The sequence below is a fragment of the Apis mellifera genome, linkage group LG10 (genome assembly GCF_003254395.2).
Source record: "Apis mellifera strain DH4 linkage group LG10, Amel_HAv3.1, whole genome shotgun sequence".
NCBI lineage: Eukaryota > Metazoa > Arthropoda > Insecta > Hymenoptera > Apidae > Apis > Apis mellifera.
In genome coordinates this window covers 10,136,231-10,163,374 of record NC_037647.1, presented here as the reverse complement: position 1 = coordinate 10,163,374, position 27,144 = coordinate 10,136,231, and the positions used below count along the sequence as shown (strand labels likewise).

General features: G+C 41.7%; 1 protein-coding gene across 1 annotated transcript in view; it reads left to right on the top strand.

Annotated features, from left to right (window-relative positions):
• Positions 1-5,164: 5,164 nt before the first annotated feature.
• The window catches only part of LOC725350 (GATA-binding factor A), a 28,451-nt gene continuing 6,471 nt past the window's right edge, over positions 5,165-27,144 (top strand). The window contains exons 1-3 of the mRNA XM_001121210.5: positions 5,165-6,038; positions 21,681-21,919; positions 22,534-22,844. Of these exons, the coding sequence (XP_001121210.2) occupies positions 21,708-21,919; positions 22,534-22,844 (523 nt within the window). The 5' untranslated portion in view covers positions 5,165-6,038; positions 21,681-21,707. The remainder of the gene's footprint in view (positions 6,039-21,680; positions 21,920-22,533; positions 22,845-27,144) is intronic.

Below are 27,144 nucleotides of genomic sequence, written 5' to 3'. Positions count from 1 at the left end.
GCGTTCGGATCGCTTGGAATTTAAGGGATGCGCCCGACGTTTCCCCTATCGGCGTGGCGCCAACCGGTGCGCGCCTTATCGCGACCCGTGCACCGTTATACCTCGACTTTCAAAACTTTCGAGTTTAAAGCGTTTCCCTTCAGGAAATTCCTCCCCACGATTCTCGTCCACGATCCGATCGACGCAGGGAGCGCAGATCGATCCCGTCGACGATTCGAGAGGCGGTGGTGGGGGGCGGCCGTAGGAAGAAACTTTAAGAAGGAACGGGCTCGCCATAAATACGTAGGAAGCGCAACAAATTAGATCGCGCGCGGCTGGAACATCGCTTAGCCGCGGTTCGCGATATTTCACGGCCGAGGACCGTAAGTTAAGCCCCGTCTCGGCGTGTTCTCGCCTTTTCTTCTCTTTTCTCGCCTCGTATTTTCTCCTTCCTCTCTCGTCGACGATTTTTCGCCCGGCCATTCTTCTCTTCGTTACACCTCCTCTCGCCGCCTTGTCGTCCTCGTATACAACTGTATACAACGCACATATACATATATACGTTACAACACGAATAATTTTTCCAAATATACGATCTCATCCCTTCCCCATATCATTTCCAATTATCGACCGAGCACTGACAACCGAATTACATACATCTGTATATTAAACGTCGCCTTCTTTCCACCGTTAATCCTCGCGATTAGAACAAGACGTCTTCGTCTCGTACGTCGAGTTCGTCGTTCTTTCTTCGATCGTGCTTTTGTTCGATCGGCTCGCGTGTCGATCCCGCGAACGAGAGAGAGAGAGAGAGAGAGAGAGAGGTCTCGCGCACCGAGAACCGGACGGTGGTTTTGCCGCGATCCTCGTCGAATTTTCTTATTTTTCAGCGACGCGACTCGTTCGCCCACAGGGCTATTACAGAACCTACGGCCTGATCCTGGGCACCCACCAACGCATACGTGTACGTGCGTACACGTGTACCTACACGCGTGGAAACAACCGCGTACCGGCGACCCGGTTTCCAGGAAGACGGCGAAAGGGGGGAGGGGGGGAGGGAGGAGGACAAGACGAGACGGGGACGAGATGAGGGGGGGGGCGAGGAGAGGCGCGTTTCGAGACGGTCGCAGGAGGAGGGGGAGGAGGAGGAAACGCGGACCAACGACGATTAGATTAGAGAGGAGAGCGTTCCCTTTGCCGGCCAATTCGCCTAGGCGAATTCGAGATTCCCCGCGAATTTCGCTCGTTTTTCGAAAGTTTCTTCGCTTCTTTCCTGCCCTTCCTTCGTCCCCAGATTCACCCCCTCCCCGAAACGGGGGGATTTATATAAATTCGTGGGACGCGAATTATTTTCAAATCGAGCGTGATTTAGTGCGCGGTGGAACGTCGATATGTAAATGCGTTAATGCTTAATGCGTGTCGGTTGATTTATTGTCGCGCGATCACGGCTACGCGAGTGAAAGGCGTTCTGCGGAGGCTCGCTTCGCCTTGTCTCTGCGAGAAATGCGAGGATCGCTGCGACGATCGGAAAAACTGCGCACCGATCGAGATTACTGGACGAAGATCGGTTGAGATCGGCGACGAGGATCGGTTGGGATCGGCGACGAAGATCGGTTGAGATCGGCGACGAGGATCGGTTGAAATCGACGACGAAGATCGGTTGAAATCGGCGACGATGATCGGTTGAAATCGGCGACGAGGATCGGTTGAAATCGGCGAAGAAGACCGGTTGGGATCGGCGACGAAGATCGGTTGGGATCGGCGACGAAGATCGGTTGGAATCGGCGACGATTCGAGTTCGAAGGGAATCCGAGAATATGAGGTATTTAGATGAAATACTGTTGGAGGGAGAAAATGATATTGGTGATCGATACAAATTCAGATTGTCAAGTATGAATATTTGAATAAATTAATAATTATTCACACGGGTTGTACTTTAATAGATGAGGTTAAGTTACTTCGATAATTTGTTATTCAAAGCGTTATACTAAGAGCGGATCAACTATAATAACGAATAAATTATCGTTTCAGCATTTTGGTGAGTAACTACTTGAAGTAACTTTACTGTTGAAACTTTTTATCTAGTTACTTTTTCACCGAGTCAGTGCAATTCTGATCTGGTTATAAAAAGTGACGCGTTTCTGCTTGCTACTTTATTACCGATCGAGTCAGTCTACAAATCGAAAGAAAAATGAGATATATGTGGAGTATAGCGAAGGGAAAAGAATTTGAAGAAATTTGGTGTAAAACATAACGGATAAAATAAGGATACTAAAGTAATTTTATTAACTTTCATCATATCGTATTATACCATAATCTTGTATCACGAGCGTAAAGATAGGAGAGAATCGAGGCGAAAATGAGCGGTCTTTCTACTTTTCCGCTCCTGTGGCGGAAAATTTTTTTCACTCACTCGTGTTTAGAGTTCCAACAACTCTGGATGCGGATGAAACGAAAGAATAAACAGGAGGATAATTATGTTTTCGATGGATGTTGCGTGTATATCGCTGCACCCTTCAATTTTCCGATCGGCGCCACGCCTATCTCTGTCGTTACTTAACGGCACGCTGCACCACTCGTATTTTATCCTATCCGTCCTAAAGAGATAATCCGGTCCTCCGTTCTATTCGAGTGATCAGACGCGACTCGGAATCGAATCCAAGTGGAAACGATCAACCCTTAGCGAGTGTGTTAAGATTCACGCGAGTTATTATTTCTCATCGTTAAATCGGTAAATTACTTGTTTCGCGAAAAATGTTATTCTCCGAAAGGAATTTTTATGAAAAATTTTCATCTCGAACGGATACGTGGATCCTTGTGCAGGAGAATCGTGCGGGAAAGAAATTTCTAAAAAATTTGCCTTGATAGAAAGAAACTTGCCTGGTCGCGATTTTAACCTGTTCATGGAAGATCGCGGCTTGAGAAAGGCGGAGAAAAAAAGAAGGGAAGAAGAAAAATCGGGAGACGTAAGCCTGTTCTTTCCTGGAAGCAGTTGCTTACCCGTTTGGCGAGATAATTTTCGTCTTTCGAAGCGAAAGATCGTTTTGCTTTCTCAGTACCGGTCGCTTAGTTTCGACAAAACTCTTTCTTAGTTTTTTGCGCTCTTTTGCAAACTTCCAAGACGAAATTTTCTTCGTCTTTAATTCGCGATCGTGTTTTTTTTTTGTTGGGATAAAAATTATTTCCAAAATGAAAAATATTACTCGCGAAAAAAAATTTATTTTCTTCGATAATACAATTCGCGATTGTTAATGCTGATTAATTTAAAAAAAATTGTAACTCTTAATTTAATTAAATTTGATGCGCAATTAAATAGTCTTTAACGTGTGAACAAATAACTTCCCAAGAAATATATCTTCGGAAGAAATGGCCGATTATAACGAATAAATATCGTATCACGATAATTATCCATATTTCGTTAACATCGCATCAAAACATGCAGTTTTCCATTTTTCTCTATCCTCCCGTTTTCTCCATACTTCCCTCCTCTTCTAATCTCACGACGAAGACGCGAAGAACCGCGTAGCCATTAACGCGGTCGTTCAAGTATCATATTTGACCAACGCATTGCCCACGATCGATCGTTCGAAAAAGACGAGGCACGATATATTTCAACTTTCGTTCTTGCTTTCACGAAAACAAACCATTTACGATTATCCCCGCCTCTTTACCTCTCTTTTCCTTTTTCCCTCTTAATCGAAGTCGTGTATATTTTTAAACCTAGTTTTTGCACGTAAACTTCTCTCTCCAGGTATACGTCATAAATTTCTTCAAATGCTCTGACCGCTCATCCTCTCTTCGTCTCTCGCTAATAGTTTCGTCTCTCTCATTGCGCATAAAGATAAAACGTGTCTCAAATTTCATTCGTTCGTAGAAGTTAATCGTTTGTGGTCTTCTTGAGCAACGAACTTGTAACAAATAAAAATATTGCGATCGAGAAAGTTCGTTAGACGAAACTTGGACGTAACTTTTCAACTTCTTTTCGAAAAAGTCGAACGAGGACTCGTGAAAGGCAATATCGACATCGAGTATCGATTCGTTCGAAATGGTATAAGCTGTTTGACTAATTCTCGAAATGGAAAAACCGGGTATCTATCTTTCGGGCGGAAAACGCGGGTGCGTGCAAAAGGGTGCGACCTGGAACAGAGGGGGGGGGGGAAGGCGGTGGTCTACGCCACGGTGGTCTGCGCTAGTGGTCAGCGGTAGCGACGGCAGAGGCTCGGTATGATCTATGGTTAGGGGGTTGGTAATAGGGGCAAGGGGCGAAGAACGAGGGGTTTTAGCTCAGGGTCTCCCTGGATGCGAACTTCCGGCGTCACCGATAAGTATCGACTCGCAGGGGTTCTTACCTGGCACGCTACGTCCGGTTTTCCGATAGGGGATCGTTAAGTGGCGCAAAATAGGCGCGTGCTTCGTCGCTTTCCGCTCGTTTGGAACGCGTTCTACTCGCAGATGACGTAAATCTTTATTTTTCATTTATATATATATATATATATATATATTTTTTTTTAACAAAAATAGAATCGAATATAACACGATTTTTCGTGGCGCGACATTTTCGTATAACGGAAAAAGGTATGCATCGAGACGATCAACGAATGAGGGGAAGGATATACGACTTAGGCGTAGGTTCGTAAGTCAGCACTACGCAATGCAATGCGGAGTAATGCGGATTTTCGAAGATATCGAGAGAAGTACGATCCGGTCGCGGACACGGCTTATCCGCACTCGATCTGGTCGGACATTATAGGGCTTGAGAATGCGATGGTAGGGAATAAGGGAAAGAGAGAGGGTAAGAGAGAGAGAGAGAATGAAAAAGTGGAAGAGATGTAGAAAGAGCATAGAGTAAAAAGGATTTTATGAAAATTGCTCGGCGAGCGATGCGCCGCGGCGTGTCTGCTTGGGGATCGGTCGCTCAACGCCCTTCGCTCGTAGGCGTCGAGACTCCGCCTCCCAGGAGCGAACACGATACACCGCCTCGGACCGCCTCTCCGCTTTCTATCTCTACCGTGGTTCTTCCTCCTCGAGGCTACCGGTCGCGTGCGTTCGCTCGCAATTTTCATCCCCACCACTAGCTCCATCTCGCTTCCTATCGGGCGAAACTTGCCCGTTTCGTATATACGTGTTCACTGTTATTTGAAGATTCTCTCGTAACCGTTTAGTGGTGTGCGCGCGCGCACGCGATTTCTCCGAGATCCGTGATGCGGTTTCGTTCGCCCTTCGGCTCGACTCGGGTCGAGGTTCGAGTCGCCTCCGCCTTTGCCCCCGCCCCCGCGTTAAACCACGCCGCGACTGCTTTCGCCTTCGTCTTCGCCTTCGCCTTCGCCTTCGCGAGTCTACTCAAACCACCCCCTCCCCGTTTAGGCAACGATCGCCGCGCCAAAGGTGACTGTCCAAGTCAGTGTCGAAGCCGCGCAGTCATCGGTTGCACCGCGTTCTGGAACTCTTTCTCGCTCCGTCCTTTCAAACTCCTCCTCGCCCAAAGTTTGTCCTATTTTTTTCGACGAATGTGTTCGATTGAAAAAAACAGACAGTTTCGCGTTTCTTCGCCCATGGCAACGAGTTTTGAACGAGATTCGTTCGTTTATCGAAAATTATCAATGATCGCAGTGTATGTACAGTATCAGTGAGAAAAAAACGGATCCAAGTGTTTTCCATCGGAACGGGAAAGTAAGTGTGTTTCATTGATTTTCTCGAAATGATTACGAGGATCGTTCATCTGTTGATCTGTCATTGGTGACTTCTTCTCGAGAAATAAAACGAATGTAAAACAGTTTTCACCTCAAACTCGTTCGACTCGATGATCGAAATCGAGACGTTTCGATCGAATCGGTGACGCGATCATTTCGATTTGTCGGCGAAAAATTTTACCGGTAAAGTGTGAAACGAACATCAACGAGCGATTGATGTTTCTTAATTGTTAAATTAAATTAAATCATCAACGGTAACAACGTATAATCGTCAGAGGATAAAAAGAAGGGGAAACGAAATAGAAATCAACTGGCAATTCTACTCTGGCTTGAAACGCTACAATGTCGTATTTGGACGGCTGATTACGAGTGAGTAGACGCCATTTTTATACAACTGCGATTCGCTTTTTAGCGCATAAACCTATCCATTTATTCGATTCGAATGCCTTCAAATGGATGAAATTTATTTTCGTAGCGATTGTAATAATCGGTCTGTGCCATTTGTTACAATGGAAGGATACGGGTCGTTATCTGTATGCTTAGTTATCGGCGTTAATTAACGATAACAACAATGGAGGTAGGTCGCGACACCTATCAGTTTCCGTTTTTTTTTCTTCTTTTTTCAATCTAATCGTAAACAGGATATTAAGATTCATTCTTATCGCAGATCCATGTGACATAAGTTTATACGATAATCACACAAAATAAATAAAATAATGCAACGTGGTAAAGTATTCCTGATTTCTTGAAATGTTGATTTGCAAATACCAGGAACAGTGTTTAACGGATCGTTCGATTATCGTTATCGCGATACATCGAAATATGCCGGCACCGTCATTCTTTCTCTGCTAGGTTATCTTTTCCTATTTCCGTAAAAACCAATAAGATAAGAATAATGCCTCGATCCAAATATATAAATAAAATATTTATATGTATATATATATATATATGAAATATTTATTCATTATTAATTTCGAAACATGAAATTCGAGCCACGTTTTATCCTTACGGACAACGACAATTGTATATATATATATATATATAATAATTAATTAAAAATGAGAATGCATTTAAATATTAATATTTAAAAAATGTTATGACATATTATAATAATTAAAAAATTATTTATTATGTCCCGAATATAATATTTATAAGAAGAATTCGAAACAAGTAAAAATTTTAATTTAAAAAAGGGAGAATTTTTTCTCGAATTATTAAAAAATGAAAATGTCAGAAAAAGATAAAAATGCATCGAAAGAAGGAGAAAATAATAAATACGTGAGAGGATAATAGATACGTGAACGCGATGATTCAATCAAATGGATCGTTTCAAACGATCTGGAATCTGAGAATGACGAAGATTCTGATGCGAAGGGATCGGAGTTTGAGTGCCTTTTCCAGGGATGTGACGGCGCCGGCGGCGGCGGCGGCGACGGCGGCCTGTATCGCTCTACGAGAACACTCGTCCGGTTCTTAGGCCTAATTGGTTGTCGCCCGGCGCCTCGTCTTGTTCACGGAGAAAGCAGACCTTTCTCGGTTACCACGCCGTTCAATCTTTTTTCCAACCACCCTTTCGAGAGTGCTTTGCTATTAAGAGCGCGTCGAGTACCTGTGTGCCGCGTGTCGGTTGTGTTAGCTCGGATCGAATCTGCTGTTCGAAATTAGAAAAGGAAGTGTCGTAATGTCGACGAGAAAATCGAAGCGACAAAAAAAAAATAGATCGAAGTGTGTACGGTTTTGGACGGGTGGTAAATACACAAAAACGCATAAAAGTACGCACAAAAAGCGTGCGTATCGGGAAATGCGCGAAGCATAATTTAAGATTAATTTATCGTAATAGCTACTCCACTCTATCGAATAGATATTTTTATTGGCGTTTCGCTTTCTGTACGATATGCATTTATTGAATGTTGTTCGTTTATCGAGCATCGTAAAACGATCGTTAATGCTTTTACGTATCGATAACGATCGTCACGGGTCCTCGTAATAATGACGTTGCCACGCTGTCTACCGTCGGATCGATAAGATCTGAAACGATCTTTTCGGAGAGATCACAAATAGGAGGCCGAATCTCCTAATTTATCAAGCCGCGTTTTCGGCTGGATAGAGCCTCTTCTCTCGAAAACATCGGCTTTCGCGCGAACAAAACGGGCGATTGAATAAATGACTCGAAGCCTCGACTTCGAGCAAATATCTTCCCGAAGTTTCGATATTTCGAGGTCGATAGAGAAGAGCTCGGGGTAAATAAAATCCGGTAAAATGGTATCGAGCTATCGAAGCGGCGAGCGAGTTTGCGCGCATCGGGCAAAGACCCGTTACGTCGGAGGACGAGGTAATTAATTTAAGCCGCGAACGCCTCGGCACTAGGCCAATGCAAACACCTTCTTTGCACGGTCGCACGCACAGCCGCGCGCGGCTTACAACGTTCGCGCTGCGCCACGCCGCCGCGTGCGCGTCTCTTACTCCCGGGATGCGCGATCCTTTACCATCTTTTTCTTTCCTTTCTCCGTTCCTCTGCTTCTTCGTTTTCTTCTTCTTCTTCTTCTTCTTCTTCTTCCCTTCCATCTCTTCCCTCTTCTTCCGAGTGGGCAGCGCGCAAACCTTTCGATCCTGGATCCGGGATATAACTGTACAAACGAGGCTGTCGCGACTTTGAACCGACTAGTTCGACGAGCAAAACAGCCATCACCGTCGCGAGACGGAATTCTTACTGGTCGGTTATATATCTCTAGTAGGATTAGACGAATCGTCGTGTTTGGAAACGCGGTCGAACACGCACACGAACACGGACGAGAAGTAAAGCAATTTGTTACGAACGAGGAGAAACGTTTTTATAATAGGTAAACACGAAATTCTATCCTCGCTTTATCTTTGCCAACAAGGACAACCGTGGCGTATGACTGCAAGCGAGAGACGAAGAGAGCAGAAGCATTTAAAGAAATCGTGAAATTAGTCGCTTCACTGGGTTCAAGAGGGGGGACAAGTGGTAGGGATGGCTACCGTACACAAATATAACCTTCGAGAAGAGCTCGGACATATAATATACGAATAAATACCACGGCAGAGAAATTCCAACGGCGAATCGAGTTGAAAACAACGACGCGTCGAGTCGTTTTTATAAAGAGAAGAGAAAAGAATTTAACGAAGCAAGTCCGCGAGTCCGTATCGCGACGTTAATTACCATCCCGGGTTCCAGTCAGGTTTGACTAGGAGCAACTTGGTTCGCGGGTTCGATCGCGACTGGCTGCCCCTCGATAAGGGCGAGTTCGTGTCTGGGAGATGCGTGACGAGTAGCGCACGTATCGAGATGTCCTCGAGTACGTGGAAACCGCGTAGAGAGATTAAAAATCCGAAAGCCGAGCGAATGAGGCGAGGGAGGGAAGAAAACAACGTCTGGTTTAACGAACCGACCAACGACGACGGCGAGGATGAGAACGGCGACGAGTGCGATGGCGAAGGCGACGTATCGCTGCGTTAATTACCACGGCTGAGGAGAGGAGCTCGGACCGAATGCGCGCCACGGTTAGAGAGAACGATCGCTCTCGTCGTCCCTCGCCTATCTATAAGAGGGGTGGCGTGCGGTCGAACCTCGTCGCCGCGGCAGATGCATTAATTGAACCGGCTTAAATTATAGCCGGCCGCTAATTGCGCTCTTCTTCTCGGCCCGTTCGACCGCGAAAGACACGCGGCATTTCTCCTAGCGATTGCGCGCGATTAAACCGTCCCGCGAAACAGCCAATCTACCTCTTTCTCTTTCTCGCGTACGTGTGTGGCGTGTATACGGAGACTAGCCGCGCATGCGCAGGCACGCTTGGTGTTCCATTCTGCTCCTATCGATACGCGAACGAGAAAAGAAAATCGATAGGGAATCGAACCGCGAGATCGATGGTGGAACTAGAGCGAGAGATACCGTAGGTAGATAGAGGAGGTAGGGAGAAGAATCGGTGGGAACCGGAAGAGTGGAGAAGCAGTGAAGCGGTGGTCTCTTTCTCTCTCGTGGGGTGAGTTTCGCGATAGTTAAAACCGGCCCTAAGGAATTACGATACGATAAAGCTTGTATCAGTTGGCGTGCTGCCAGTGATATTGCGGGCACCGTGGAAAGTTGGACGTTCCAATGGATTATTAAAGTTAAGCTACGTCAGTCACGGTCAGTACTTTGACGGTTGACCGCTTGGGGGACACCGTGTGTCGTTTGAATTCGGAATTCAAACGCAAGTTGGCGCAATAATAACGATCGCAAATTACCATTGCCGGGTTTAAACGAATATCGCTATTTTCCAGTGCTACAGTTCGATAATTCGTAAGAAGCATACGAATCTCGTATCGTATCTACGATGCGACGGTGGTAATAATAAATACGAAGAACGGAAGAAAACGACGTGGCGCGTGGTTCGCATGCTTAGGTTCGATATATCGCGATTGCGTAACTCGATTAACGGTAAAATCACTCGTGGTCCGTGGCAGAGCAAACGTGGCCAGAGTTTGATGTGCAAAAATTGACACGCGACGAGATCCACGAGTTTCTTAAATGTGAATAGAAGAAAATGGGAAAGAAACGAGGCGAGGTTATCGAACGACGCGTCTCGATCGGGTGAAGTGTACTATACACATATACACACATATATACATATATTATACATACATATATATATACATATGGACAATCGCATCACGTTCACGCAAGCTACCAACCGCGGCGGATTAATTCGATCGGAGGGGATCGTAGGAGAAAGAGAGCGATAAAATCGTAGCCGTAGCTGCTCCAGACAATAATCGTAACGTCTCGAGGCCCGCGGTAGAGGCGATTCAGGTCCGGTTCGGAATAAACGCGACGAATCCTTATCGTTAATTGGACGATAAAGGTGAAGGTATGTATCGTCGCGCGCCATTCCCGCGGATCTTCTTACTCAACCCGTGGCGACGATTTATTCGGCCAGGTCGCGGATCGATGTACAACCGCGAAATCCGGTGTGCATTGACCGGTTTCGAGAAAATCATCGAAAGATATTGCGGTCGCGCCTTGAAACGAGTCGCGGAAACGGTAAATACGCGGTTCGATATATCGAACGAGTTAGATACCAGCGCGACTCTCCTTATCCAGAGGGCGTACTGCGCATGCGATTTCCCTCGATATCTTCACCCCTCGAAACAACGATCGAAACGATCGATCGATTTTCGCACCGCGCGAAGGAATACAACGGCGTATCGTAACATACCACGTTTTCACGTGTCGAAAAAAGGAAAGAAAATATCTTAGCTCACGAGAAGAGGAAAAAGGAACGCGTTACGACGTCTGACGATCATCGATGCGATAATAGATCGGTAATAACATCGATAACGACGAATTATGATAATTATTAACCGTTGCGATTAATTAGCTAATATTATTCTTTTGAAAAACTAGATTTGATCGATCAGATATATAGGCCGGTTTCTCGATCGAGTTTTAAGGAATTTAAATAAACTCAAGAGGGTAAAGCACCGGCGGGGGAGGTTAACTCTGGACGCGCGACACAGCAGCGCCGCTTGTCTCGCGACGTGTAATTAGAAAAAACAAAGAGAAAATTAACGCAACGAACCCGGCAGCGAATCTCTCCGGTCGGCCGTTACTCACGATTTATCGTAACTCGTTCGAGGTCCGGTCGGTGACCGGTTTACGCTCTCGAGATTGGTCGGCGCGCGATGAGCGTGCGACCGCGCGCGAACGCCCCGACTCAGCCCTCGAAAATCATCGATACGCGCCGCGAATCCGCGTCGGATCAAGAGCGCGCGAGCAGGAAGTCGCCCTCTTCCCGCGCGAGAGCGAAACCAGTTTGCCTCGGGTTCGAGCGAAAAAAAAATGAAAAAAAAATCATGAATTATCGCGTAATCGCGAATACGTTTAACCCGTTAACGCATCGACGTCGTTGATCGATCGCGTTTATTTTGCTCCTCTTCTCACCCCCCCCCCCTCCATCGAATCCCACGAACGAAACAACGTAGGGACGAATGGTTAAAGAGTCGATATTTCGAGAGAATAGCAACGATAACGTTTTCACAAGTATCGAAGTACACGCGGTATATTCGAAGAGTGTGAAAAATCGAGCGAGACTCGCGACCGGTTCGGCGAAAATCTTCCCGACCGTTAATCTTGATTTATGATAACCGCGACCGCGATCTGCTCTCCGGAGACCAGAGCGGATAATTGGATCGCGCTTATGTCCCGCGACTTACTTGGCCGCTACCGGTCTCCCGTGGCTGGCTAAGTTCCTTTTGCTTTCTCGCCTTCGGGAAGGAAGGACTGCCGCGTCGTCCGCACGAAACGACAGTCGAAATCGAGAGGCGGTGTGGTCACGCACACGTGGGAGCACGTCGAACAACCGATCGATCGAACCGTTTTTGCAGGGGAACGGGATCGGGAACGGGAGCGCGAATCGTTCGCGCGAGCAAAGCGTCCTCGTGCGATTCGATCGCTTTTAGTTTACACGGAACTTCCCGGATACGAGAACGAGAACCGGTCGAGAGTCGGTGCGTGCCGGTCCGAATAATCGACTCGGTTAATTAGCGAGCGCGATCGATTCCTCTTCCTCGGAGCTCATTTCGGAAATGAGACGTTCCTTTCTCACTTTACTCGATTTCTCTTGGATTTCTCTTTTCAAGACAGTTTTATTTGTTTACCACTTCGGAGGGAAGCGAGTCGAAATTCGCGGACAAACTTGAATTCAACACTTTTTCCTTACATCATAGATAATAACGATGCGCTGTAACGGGTGAGATTGAAAGAGTGGAATGAAGCTAATAGAGCGGTTAAATCTAGGACATACGATACGTTGGTATTTCTCAATGAGTTTGTACGGAGTTAGGTTGGAATACAAAATGCGGCTGTCCAGACCGCGATAATAATATATATATATATTTCAAACTTTGCTCGTGAATCATTGATAATCATAGGTTTACCAGGATAATGTTAGGTTTTATCCACTCTTTTAACATTATCCGTAATGTATACGGAATTTATATACGTTATAAGTTCACAACTCGAGACCGAGCGATATATTAATCCTTAGAGACGCGAAAAATATATTAATTTCTAAGTCCAGTAGTTTTATCTTTGCCAGTAACGGACGCAGAGCGCGACAGCTAGCGCGTTGGAAGGAAAGAGACAAAGAGAGAGAGAGAGAGAGGAGTCCAAAAAAGCGTTTGAAGAAATTAGAATTACTCGCTTCGCTGGTTTCAACGAGGGGTTCCCTTCGGCAGTGGTGGGGGATTGCTGCCGAGAATGTATCGACGAATAGAGGTCGAGTTCACGAATAACGAATAGCGAATGCTAGCATAGGAGTGGAGGAAAAAGAACGGCGGGACGTCGGTCGCAAAGTTTTCAGCAGCCGCGTTTAACCGAGGTCTAATGCGAGGCGCGCGTATTATGGCGTGTGTATTATGCGGCTGTTGGGTATCCGACTGGCTGGTCGGATGGCTGGTCGGGTGGATGGCTGGCTGGTCAGGCGGCTGCTCGAGCCTGTGTGCGCGCGCCTGTGCGCGCGTCTGTGTGCGCCGTTTGCAAGCGAGCGTGCGTGCATCGGATCGGATCGCTTGGAGAGTGTTGGTGCGTTGATCGAGCGCCCTCGAGGAGTATAGAGACAACGGCCTGCCGATACACCGACCGTGTTTCTCAACCGAAACCGTGCCTCCTCTCGCGTTCTCGGCTCCCCGAAGATTCCGTACATCTCGATACAATTCCGTGCCCGTTACTTCGCACGCGTATCTAGCTTCCCTAACCTTTTGTCCAACGATGAAAACGAAGCGATTCGTTTCGCGCATTCGGTCGTAAGCAGCTCGTCGCGGCCGATCGGGACGAACGGTTGGGAACGTCTGCGCCGCGACGAGCGGTGCAACCTTGTTCCCGAGGGAAACGGACAGGAAAAGGAATCGCGGAGGAACACGAAAGGCGACAAGGCGCGGCAAGTTTTATATTATAATTAGCCCCGGACTCGTATACCGGACGGGCCCTCGAGGCGACAATCTGGCGGCGAGCATTTCGATATTTTTCGAGTATTTTGGAGAGGAACCCGAATATATACCGGTGATGGGTGGCGAGGGAAAAGGTGAAAAAACGCGCGAAAGAAAGTTGGCGAGGGGAAACGAAATGGCAAATGGATCCTCGAGTGTTCCCCGAAGAGAGGGCGTACGTGTATGCCACTCGTTGGTGGTAGGGATGATGGCGTTGGAAGGCTATAAACGGACGACCCCCTGCTATCGATGGGCTTTCTCGTTTGATGGGGGAACTAACGACAGGACGGGTGGATATAATGGATACTGGCAACAGTCGGCCGGCTGTTTCCTCGAATAATAGATTCGGGGATGAAACGAAACACCGAGATTGCGATGGTGGTTTCGAGTAAAATGGCGCCCCGGCTCTTTGACGTCGCATGTGCGACGGATGCGGTTGCGAATCGGCGGAACGGAAGGCACGTTTTCGAATTTCGGTTTTCATCGGGCACGCGGGAAACGGAGGACGAAGAGGCCAGTCAGACAAAGATATCGTGGCGGAGATAAGAGGAGACAGGTTGCGTCGAAAGCGTTCACGTACCTGAACTCGGTGTTTCAAAGACCTATATACCTACGCGGGACGAAAAATGCAGGCGACGATCTTATTGGAAAGTCGTGTTCTACAATAAAACCGGAAGTCGAGAGCCGGACGGTCTCTCTATGCAGAGGAACGAACCGGCGACACGTTTTACGACCAACCACGGATGTCCAAATTCCAGAAGAAATTTTTCTCGAGTATCGGTGTTTAAATCGATGAATCGGAATGATTCCGTTTCCAATCTCGATGTAAAAATGATATTTAGATTTCTCGTAAAATTATGCTTAGATCTAAATTATTCTTGAATCGATCTTATCGAAAAGATGATCTCTCAAAAATAATTTATATTTCGATAATTCATTTTCGATTATATTTAATTAAAGTATGTCTAAATTCTTCTCGAATCGGCATTTAAATCTCATCATTATTCCAATTTCAATTAAACTAATAAAAATAATATTTGTATTTTTTGAGGTTAAATTAGGTTATGTTTGAATTAAATTCTTTTCGAATCGAATCATCTTCTTGAATCGATTTCATCATTATTCCAATCTCAATTAAACGAATAAAAATAATACATATTTTCCGCGAGGTTGGATTAAATTAGGTTATGTTCGAACTAAATTCTTTTCGAACCGAATCATTTGAATCGATCTTATCGAAAAGATGATTCCAATTAAACGAATTTTTTGAAGCTAAATTAGGTTATGTTTGAATTAAATTCTTTTCGAATCGAATCATCTTCTTGACTCGATCTCATCATTATTCCAATCTCAATTAAACGAATAAAAATAATACATATTTTCCGCGAGGTTGGATTAAATTAGGTTATGTTCGAACTAAATTCTTTTCGAACCGAATCATTTGAATCGATCTTATCGAAAAGATGATTCCAATTAAACGAATTTTTTGAAGCTAAATTAGGTTATGTTTGAATTAAATTCTTTTCGAATCGAATCATCTTCTTGACTCGATCTCATCATTATTTCAATCTCAATTAAACGAATAAAATAATACATATTTGTATTTTCCGCGAGGTTGGATTAAGTTAGGTTACGTTCGAACTATTATAAATTCTTTTCGAACCGACATTTGAATCGATCTCATCGAAAAAATTATTCCAATCTTAAATGAATAAAAATAATACATATTTGTATTTTTCGAGGTTATGTTTGAATTAAATTCTTTTCAAACCGATTTGAATCGATCTCATCGAAAAAATTATTCCAATCTCAAACGAATAAAATAATACATATTTGTATTTTCCGCGAGGTTGGATTAAGTTAGGTTATGTTCGAACTATTATAAATTCTTTTCGAACCGGAATTTAAATCGATCTTATCGAAAAGATGATTCCGATCTCAATTAAACAAATAAAAATAATACATATTTGTATTTTTTGAGGTTATGTTTGAATTATGTGAATTAAATTCTTTTCGAACCGAATCATTTGAATCTATCTCATCGAAAAGATTATTCCAATCTCAATTAAACGAATAAAAATAATACATATTTGTATTTTTTGAAATTAAATTATATTTGAATTAAATTCTTTTCGAATCGAATCATCTTCTTGAGTCGATCTCATCATTATTCCAATCTCAATTAAACGAATACAAATAATACACATTTGTATTTTTCGAGGTTATGTTTGAATTAAATTCTTTTCGAACCGGCATTTGAATCGATCTCATCATTATTCCAAATTATCTCAATTAAACGAATAAAAATAATACACATTTGTATTTTTCGAGGTTATGTTCGAACTAAATTCCTTTCGAATTTGAATCGATCTCATCGAAAAAATTATTCCAATCTCAAACGAATAAAAATAATACACATTTGTATTTCTCGAGGTTAGATTAAATTAGGTTATGTTTGGATTAAATTCCAAGAGAAATTCTCCTCGACTCGGTCGATCTTGCCTTTTTTTAAGACTCGGCTTAAAAAAAAAAGAAAAAAAAAAAATAGGATTTCTCGATGCCCAGGATGCTCACCGACACTCCGTCTCCTAGCTGGAAACGCGGGAATGCCTGCGAGTCGTGAACTTTTCTCTCGGCCGCTCGATTCGCTGGATGCGATAAATCTCCTTTAGAGTCGTGCAATGAATAGGGAAAGATGGAGGTGGGGGTGAGTGTGAAGCCGTACTACACGCTTCCCGGTTCATACACCCGGCCCGCAAAAATTTCCCAACTACAAGGCGAGCCACTCTATAATTCATAAATATTTAAATCGGCGGCGAGGAACCGCTCTTATCAACCGTATCCCCGCGCGAGCCAATCAATGTAAGCTTTCCGTTTTTCCGCTCGTTTTCTCTGCGAAGGGAAACTTTTGACGAGGAGTTGCCCAAAGTAGGCGTAAGTAGGTAAACCAGGTGTCGCGGATCGCGCTCGTTTTTCATTCGTCCCTTTCTCTTTCCCCCCCTCCTCCCCCTTCTTTTTTTCACGCGCGTCTCCATCATAAAGGTGGGTTTACACTTGTCACGCGTATATTGTTCATTAACCGTGTGAATATGAACTACGTACGTCGAAAAATACAGAATCGATTTATTTTATATTTGAACGCTTTATTTCTGTCGAAAAAAGAATTTCGATCTCTCTCCTTCATATACAATGATAAAAAAAAAGAAAACGTTATATTATATATATATATATATATATACACGACGACAATGTGACAATATGACACGTGACATAAAAAAAAAATAGATGCGGTTTAAGGGAGAAGTTTATAAAGCTCGATCGATGCTATTTAAAAAATAATAATAATAACAATAATTGCGACGAGTCATCGTTAAGAAACAAGAAGCAAGAAGGAGAAACTCGATTCGGATTCTAGTCGATTCAAATCGGTGTTCCCCGATTAAGAGGCAAACGGAAGAGATTCGTTGTTGGTTGGATTTGCGCGTATACGCGGGATCGTGGAAACGCGGGTGTACGGTCGTCGCTTCTGATATTTACGAGCACGCCTCGTTATTTCGTATGCGCGCGAGATCGAGATCTCGTTCGCTTTCGTGGAGACGGTCGTTATTTTTTAAAAAAAAAAAAAAAAAAAAAGAAGTATATTTACTCGAGAATGTTGGCTGAAAGATTCTTAAAGGTAATTGAAATTGGAAAATTCTGGCTTGGTTTAGACCAGTGGTTCCCAATCTGTGGTTCGAGTGTCGATGAGTAAGTGTGCTATCGGGACGATTATGTAGATATTTAGAAAAAGGGAATGCTCCGATGATAAAACAGTGGCGACCTCTTCGATCCTCCTTACCTTGTGACGAGAAACACGGTCGTAAATTATATTGAGAATTATTGTAAGTTGCGAAGGTTAGGTTAAAAACATTAATCTTCGAAACAACAATGCGACACTTATTTTTTTTTTTTTAACCACATTTGAAAATGTGACGAGTTACGCAATATTTTTTCCACTCCAAGGGTCGCCAGTTGTCTCCAAGCGAACTTTTTTACGCTCGCACTTTAACTCTCCACAAAGCTGATCGTTAAGGTGCAACTTCACTCGCTTTGTCGATAACTCTTCGTTCGTATCGCTGGCCACCACTAACAACCGGCCGCGATTTCGAAGGAATCCGGCAATAAACTAACTAACTTGGTAGAAAAAACTCGATTCGAAACGCGAGGAGCGAGGATACTAAAAAGATAGGTGCATCCGGGACACGAGCGTACGTGTGAGCCATTAAACGAGCTCGGCCACTCGCAACGACCTATTTTCTCGGCCGTTTCACCGTTCTTAATAAACTCGAAACGAGAAGACACTTGTTTTTCGCGTCCGCCTCCATCGCCACTTCCGAACATCGCAATGAGTCTAATTACTGCCGATAAGCGAGCATAAGAAATTCTTTAAATAGTTTCTAAGCGTCGGTGAACGAAGTTGGTCGATGTATAAAAGCGACTGGTTTGCGCATCGGCCGTCGCTTCGATACGCGATACATCGAAACGCTCTCGATCGATCTTCATCTCTTCGATAGAATCCTTTTCAATCGATTCTTTCTTCGATCGAAGTATTTTTCGATAGTTTTTTTTTTTCTTTCGATTTATTCTCGATTAATATTTTTTTTTGATCCTTTTAAAAGAATTTATATTTCGATTTTTATTTTTATTTATTTCCATTTTCAAGGAAGAGTAGATCGATCGGTAAGTAGATTGCATTAGTTTTTTTCCAACGAAACTTCTTAAACTTCTTTCATCAAAATAAATTCTCGTAATATTTTAAATAAAAAAATATTCTTCATACTTGTGGAAATAATTTCTTGAAACGCGACGATAAATAACAACAAACCACTTAATTACTAGCCTTCTACTCTTTCGCAATATTTATTTCAATTTCAATCCATAGAAATAGAGGAAATTTAAAGATCAGATAGCAAAAAATTCTCACAATTCTCAGGTACGAATCCATCCTTCTTTTTCCTTTCTTCGATTTCTCGGGTCCGTTTGTCTCATCAGTCGTTTCTCTACTAACGCACGCACACGCTTCCAACGCGCACAGACACCGACACCTTGTCTCTTCCTTCCTTCTTCTTCCTTCCAATATCATCTTCCTCGTCGTAACATTTTTTTTTTTTTTCTTTCTTTCCAGCGTTCTCGGCGTCACGCTCGTCGAGGCGTAAGCACACGTGAACGAATAAATGAATTTATGCGTTATTATTATTTACGCGAGTATTTACGCCAACAACCGTTATATAACATAATCCGCGCGCGTTAAAATAATTGATCGCGTTCCCACACATCGAGATGCGTGGCGACGTTACGTTTGACGATCGCGAAAGAGCGACGGAGAGGAAAGAAGTCGGAAGCGTAGTGAATCTCGTAGAGATTCCAAAGTGCAGATAAGCTCGCGTGCGCCTGTCAATGGAGCCACGCCGTGGAAGGACGGGGAGATGAGAGAGGCGCGTGCCGAAACTGGACTGGAGCGCAATTTCCGAGGAATCTTATCTCGAGTTTGCATCTTCGGTATCAGGTTACCGAAAGGGCCGTTCACACTGGATCGTTCCTTCCGCTCTTCGGTAAACCTGACAACATGGACGAGAAAAAAAAACATCTATTTGTAATAGTTTATATAAGATATCCTATACTCACCTTAAAACTTAGATGCTTGAATAATTGATAATAATTGATGACGATTTAAATAACGTCACGAAATCGATTAGTTTATTCGAAGCATAGAAAAGATCGTCCAAGAAAGTAAGAAAGGAAAAGGAGAGAAATAGAGGTTATGATACTTTCGTGTTTTGCTCGCTTAAACGTCCGTCGTTATCCCCACCAATACTTGGAAATGGAAGCTTCGAGCGTACCGAATGAAACCTGACACCAATCTTAATTGTCGGCCACGTATATAAACACACACGTGCAGATATATACCTCGCTCGTCTGCTCTCCTTGTTCCTCTCAAACGAATTCGCGACGAATTCGGTTAAAATCGACGAGTAATAGAAGGAGAGAAAGAAAGTTTGAATTTCGCAAGGAATCGCGGAAATGATAAATACGGTTGATCCCGAATAGGAATCCCGTGGCCGCGAATATATCGGAAGAACAAAGTGGCCGACGCGACGAGAGGAAGGAATGAAGAGAGACGGAGCGTGCGAGAGTGTGAGTCGGTTTGCTACGACCGGGCTACGACCGGGCTACAAGAAAACCCTTCTACGCGGTCGGCGCCGTGGCGCCTCGGCCATCCAACGATCGGCCCATCCGGCGACACTAGCGGCGGGATGGACTTTGACTCGATCCGATTAGTATCGAATGGAATCGACTCCTCGCGAATCGACTCGACTCGACTCGACTCGACTCGACTCGCTTCGACTCTCGCCTCCGTTCACACTTGTCCATCAAGCGGCGAACTTTAAAATACTTTTAAATCGAATAAAGAGAAAGGTTTCGTACGGAAGCTCGGAGTTGGAGGGAGAAGCGGTAGACGATTCGAAACGATTAATCAGTCTCGTAGAGAAATCCCTGTACATTTATATACATGTGTATTCACTTTCGTTTCGTTTCGTCTCTAGTCACTCGTCCGAAGGCTGACGACCGAAGAGACGAAAAAGGAGGGGGAAATAGATGCGAGCAAAGCTGAGTGGAGAGTCGGGATGAGACGAGTCCGGGTTGGGGAAAAAAAAGGAAAGAGCGCGACAACGATGGACGGAGAGAACGTTATTCCCATTAGCGTCGCTTCGTATCGATGAGCCGGCCGAGTGGCCGCCCGGTCCTTTCCAACCTTTTTCACGCTCCAGTCTTTCACGCTCCTTTTTAACGACTCTCTCGAGGACGCGCGCATCCATGTCAATCGGCCGAACTGCGCGGCCGCGATAGTCACGATAGCTGCTTCCTCTTCGATCTCGCGACCCCTCTCGCCCCTGAAACGCGAACTTCGGCCTGGCGCCAGATGCTCGCTCGCTCGCTCGCTTGCCCCGCCGCCGCTCTACCGCCGGTCCACCGTCCGAAACACGATTAAACTTCTAACCGGTTCCCATTAAAGCCCTTTACCGCGAATCCTTCGCGTTAGACAGCTCGCTCAGGAAACTCGTTAGTCTCGACGATCCTTTCTCGAATCGTTGATGAACTGTCTCGATTTCTCGTATCGATATATATATATATATATATATATATATATATATATATATATATAAATACGCAACTTACGTATCCATATGATGTTCACGTTCTCGACGAAATAGCGAGGTAATTTCGAAAATCGTTGATCAATTTCCATAGAATTTGAGACTCTTAGAGATAGATTATTAGAGATAGATCTCTTATAATCTTATTTCTTTCTATGATCATTAAGTATATTACGATATAAGTAACTTGAAATCGGATGACACAGAGATGGTGGAACCGGCCGAGGAATCCCGACCTCGAAGAGGAAGAGGAGACGCGTTCGCGGAACCGCGTAGACGCGAAAGCGGCGGAGCTTTGGTCCCGCCTACACGGGATCTTATTCGTGGCTGCGATGGCCGCTATCCTGTATCTCCGATTCTACCACTCGATGCGGAGTCGCGCCTCGAAGGTGGAGACGCGGCTGCGCTCTCTGTCTCGCTCTCCCTCTTCTCCATCCCCTTTCGTCTCTCTCTCTCTCTCTCGCTCTCTCTCTCTCCTCCTCTCCGATCTTCGACGACCTTCCTCTAGAATCCACGGTCTTCCTTCCTTCCTTCCTTCCTTCCTTCCTTCCTTCCGTGCCTCCCCTTCTCACCCCCTCCCCCACTCCTCCGCCCTTCGCCTCCTGCCTCCCTGCCCAACGTCCCGCCCGAAGGGAACCTTCTCCTCTCCCCTCTCCTTCTCTCTCTCTCTCTCTCTTCTCTCTCCCTATTTTTCCTTCTCCTCGCGTTCGCCGCCGCTATGGCGAACCTCGCGAACCTCTTCCATCCTCGTCGCACCAGCCGGGGTGGCACGAACGGCGAGTGTAAACGCTCGAGTAACCGCGGCCCTCTCTTTCCTCTGTCCGACCAGATGCCGCGGTGTTAGCTCACGGGGAGGATGTTTCACGGGGGCGGAAGTAGCGGGTACGGCGCCAGCTCGGATTACCAACAACAGTCGCAACAACAGCAGCAACAGCAACACGGCCAACAGCTTCAAGCGCCCGTCTACGTGCCGTCCTCGAGGCCTACGATCCCGTCCGCGGCCACAGCGGCGGCAGCCGCGGCCGCGGCCCAGTACCATTCCTTCCCCGGCTCTGGCTCGCCTGCTTGGTAAGTGATCTCGCCGTTTATCGATCGAGACGATGCAATCTCGAGAATTTGTATCGAGATAATATGATAATCGAGATTTATCGCTGCGTGGAATAATATTCTTTTTTTTTTTGTTCTTTCGTCGAGATACGATTGCAGACTGAAGTTTTGTAGTACTGTGCGTTACCGGCAGATGGCAAAGTGTCCAGTCTCACTCTGATCCTGTTACAGGACAAAGTGACCTCTTACGATTAAACCGTCAGGAATTGTAAACAAACAAAATTCTTACTTCATCTCTCTCTCTATGTATATATATATATATATATATATATATTCATTCTCAGAGATGTAGAAAAGATTTCAAAGTTACCGATCATTAGAATTAATTCCTTAATAATTTTATTTTCCAATCTATTAAATTTCATTACCATTCTAAAACGCCAGTGATCTTATAACGAATTCTCTTATACATTCTCATACCTTTATGAGAACGAATATTTATATTATATTTATAATTTCAAGCACGAATATTATTTAAACTGGAGATTTCATCGTTTCGATCGATGTATGCTCGATATATCGGTTCGTTTCGACCGATCGATGATCGATGAATAATTTAGAAATTTGGTTGGAAGGGAGAAGACTGCAGCGGCGGCGGCCTCGTGGCAGCATGGGGTGGAGACGTACGCGGCGCATCACGCGCTCGCGGGGCACGCAAGCGGGTCGGCGGCGGCGGCGGCCGCGGCCGCGGCAGCGATGGGCCCGCACTCGGGCCACACGCACCCGCACCCGCACACGCACCCGCACGCGGCCCATCCGCACACCGGCCACCCTCACTCGAGCCTCGCAGCGGCCGCGGCCGCCCCCTTTTACGCGCAGAACGTCGCCATGATGTCCTCCTGGCGCGCCTACGACGGAGCCGGATTTCAACGCGCCTCCCCCTATGGTTCGTATTTTTTTTTTTTATCGTTTTCATTTTTCATAATGTTTTCGTCGCATTTTTTTTCGATTACGTTAAAACGTTAAAGTTATGCTCCAGACGTGCATCCGGTTATGGTTCGTATTTTGTATATATCTATTATCTATCTCTGTGTATTTTCAGTTTTTTCAATCGTGTAATTGAAGTTTTATAGGTATATATGTGTAGTATAAGTTAAAGCGTATTATGATTTGTATTTTATTGGCTTTTCTTCTTAAAAAGTTCAGGTGTTCTATTTGTTTTTATTTTTTAAGATAAAAGTTGCATTTTTCAATTTTACCGCCTTTTCTATCTGTATTATTATTAGTACTATTAATATGTTTAATTAATACTGTTATAGTTTGTATTTTATGTATTTTCAAAATGCACTTTTCAATTTTTTTATCTATAAGTTATGTTCAATTGTGCCTCCTGTTATAACTTATATTATATTATATCTTATTTATCATGCTATTTAAGGTTCAAGCATATAATTGAAGTTTTATATGTATATATATGTATATATAGTATAAGTTAAAGTGTCTTATGGTTTGTATTTTATTGTCTTTTCTTCTTAAAAAGTTCAGGTGTTCTACTTGTTTTTATTTTTTAAGATAAACGTTGCATTTTTCAATTTTACCGCCTTTTCTACCTATATTATTATTAGTACTATTAATATCTTTAATTAATCCTATTATAGTTTGCATTTTTCAATTTTTTTATCTATAAGTTATGTTCAACTGTCCCTCCTGTTATAACTTATATTATATTATATCTTATTTATCATGCTATTTAAGGTTCAATCATATAATTGAAGTTTTATAGGTATATATGTATAGTATAAATTAAAGTGTCTTATAGTTTGTATTTTATTGGCTTTTCTTTTTAAAAAGTTCAAGTGTTCTATTTATTTTTATTTTTTAAGATAAAAGTTGCATTTTTCAACTTCACCGCCTTTTCTATATTATTATTAATATTAATATGTTTAATTAATACTATTATTTGTATTTTATGTATTTTCAAAATGCACTTTTCAATTTTTTTATCTATAAATTATGTTCAATTGTGCCTCCTGTTATAATTTATATTTTATTATATTTTATTTATCATGCTAGTCTTCTTAAGATTCAAGCTAAGTTTTTATTTATTTTTCTTTTTTAAGATACGTTGCATTTTTCAACTTCATTATCTTTTCTATCTATTATATTATTAATATCTTTAATTAATACTTTTATGGTTTATATTTTATTCTTCATTTATCGTGTTACTCTTCTTAAGGTTCAAGCTAAGTTTCTTATTTTTTTTTTAAGGTATGTTGTATTTTTCAACTTCACCGCCTTTTCTATCTATATTATTATTAGCACTATTAATATCTTTAATTAATACTGTTATAGTTTGTATTTTATGTATTTTCAAAATGCATTTTTCAATTTTTTTATCTATAAGTTATGTTCAATTGTCCCTCCTGTTATAATTTATATTTTATTGTATTTTATTTATCATGCTATTCTTCTTAAGATTCAAGCTAGCTTCTCTCTTCTTAGCTTCATAAGCTAAGTTTCTGCTTATTTTATTTTTTAAGATACGTTGTATTTTTCAATTTCACCGCCTTTTCTATCTATTACATTATTAATATTATTATATATTATTAATATCTTTAATTAATACTTTTATGGTTTGTATTTTATTTTTCATTTAGAATGCTACTCTTCTTGGAGTTCAAGTATTTTCAAAATACATTTTTCAATTTTTTTATCTATAAGTTATGTTCAATGTATGTTTATTTATATTTTATTGTATTTTATTTATCATGCTTCTCTTTTTAAGGTTCAAGCTAAGTTTCTTATTTTTCTTTTTTAAGATATATTGTATTTTTCAATTTTCTTCACTATCTTTTCTATCTATCATATTATTAATATCTTTAATTAATACTTTTATGGTTTATATTTTATTCTTTATTTAGCATACTATTCTTCTTAAGGTTCAACCTAAGTTTCTTATTTTTCTTTTTTAAGATATATTGTATTTTTCAACTTCACTATCTTTTCTATCTATTATTAATATCTTTAATTAATACTTTTATGGTTTATATTTTATTCTTCATTTAGCATACTATTCTTCTTAAGGTTCAATCTAAGTTTCTTATTTTTCTTTTTTAAGATAATTTGCAATTTTACAATCTTTTCTATCTATTACATTATTAATATTATTAATATCTTTGATTAATACTTATGGTTTCTATTTTATTCTTCATTTAGAATGCTACTCTTCTTGGAGTTTAAGTATTCTTAAAATGCATTTTTCAATTTTTTTATCTATAAATTATGTTCAACTGTGCCTCCTGTTATAACTTATATTGTATTATATCTTATTTATCATGCTACTTAAGATTCAAGCGTATAATTGAAGTTTTACATGTATATATATAGTATAAGTTAAAGTGTCTTATAATTTGTATTTTATTGTCTATTTATTACGCTACTTTTCTTCTTAAAAAGTTCTGGTGTTCTACTTATTTTTCTTTTTTAAGATACGTTGCACTTTTCAACTTCACCGCCTTTTCTATCTATAGTCCTTCTTTGAAGAATGTATATTGTACTTTTATTTGTCAAGATATGCATTTTTCAATCATACGTAAAATTCAAAGTTTCAGTTGTTTAATATATTTTTATGGTTTGTATTTTATTCTTCATTTAATATGCTACTCTTCTTGGAGTTCAAGTATTTTATGTACTTTCAAAATACATTGCATTTTTCAATTTTTTTATCTATAAATTATGTTCAATTGTGCCTCCTGTCGTAATTTATATTTTATTATATTTTATTTATCGTGCTATTCTTCTTAAGGTTCAAGCTAAGTTTCTGCTTATTTTTCTTTCTTCAGATACGTTGCATTTTTCAAATCTTTCTTCTTATGGTTCGTATTATTTTATTCTCTATCTATTATTCTTTTTTCAAGTATGTATTTTCACTTGTCAAGATATACTGCATTTTTCAACCATACGTGTCAAGTATAAAGTTCAATTTAAGTTTCAATTGTTTAACTTACTTTTATGGTTCCTGGTTTTATTGTCTATTTATCATTCCATTGTTCAAGCCTTCTCCTTGTATCCATTTTTCAAGACACATTCCATTTTTCAATTATATTATTCTTTGTTTCAAAGTTTCAATTTTTCAACGTGTCTGCCCTTATTGGTATTTTATTATTATTATGCTATTCTTTTTTAGGATTCAAATAATTTACATTCTGTTTTATATTCTACAATTCAATTACATATTCAAAGTTGTTCTTATTTTATTCTCCATTATATCCATTATATCATCCTCCATTTTTCATTTATCAAGATACGTTGCTCTTTTCAATTACACAATTAAAATTATGCTCAAAGTTGTTCAATCTATCTTACAATTCTTTTACAATTCTTTCTTTATCATGCAATTCTTCTTACATTGATTGTTTAATCAATCCCTTCTTACAATTCACATTTTAATCTCTATTTATTATGCTACCCTTCTTTAAGGTTCAAGCATTTTCATTTTTCATTTATTAATTACCAATTTGAAATCATGCACAAAGTTCCAGTCAACATATCTGCCCTTTATTGGTATTTTATTCTCCATTTATCATTCCATCCTTCACATATTTTCATTTTTCAATTACTCAATTATTTAAAGTCATGCACAAAGTTCCAATTATTCAACATATCTGTCCTTTATTGTCCTATATTTTATTCTCCATTTATCATTCCATCCTCCACATATTTTCATTTTTCAAGACGCTCTTCAGGATTCCATTTACTTTTATTTTTCCACTATTTACTTTCAAATTCCTTTGTCACTTATCTCTTGACACGTTCAACGCTGAAGATTGTAAAAATGGCGAACGCAAGGAAACGATAAAATGATTACATCGACTAGAATACACTTAAAGATAGGAAAGGAAGGGAAATATCCTTCTACGTTTTTCCACATTTTCTTTTCTTTTTTAGAAAAAGGAATCTTTACATCACAGAATCATCTTCAATTACTCTCAAATCACACATCTACCATGTACATTTCTTTTCACAAATTAATTTCTCAAATCAATCTCTCCCTGTTATATTACCATCTCCTAGAAATCCAGAATTTTTGATTTCTCAAATCAATCTCTCCCTGTTATATTACCATCTCCTAGAAATCCAAAATTTAATTCATTTTTCCTCCTGCGAAAGAAAGAAACGAAAATAAGAATAAAGGAGAAGTTTGGAAAATTTACCTTCGCCATCCACTTCTTTCTTCGTGAGTAAAA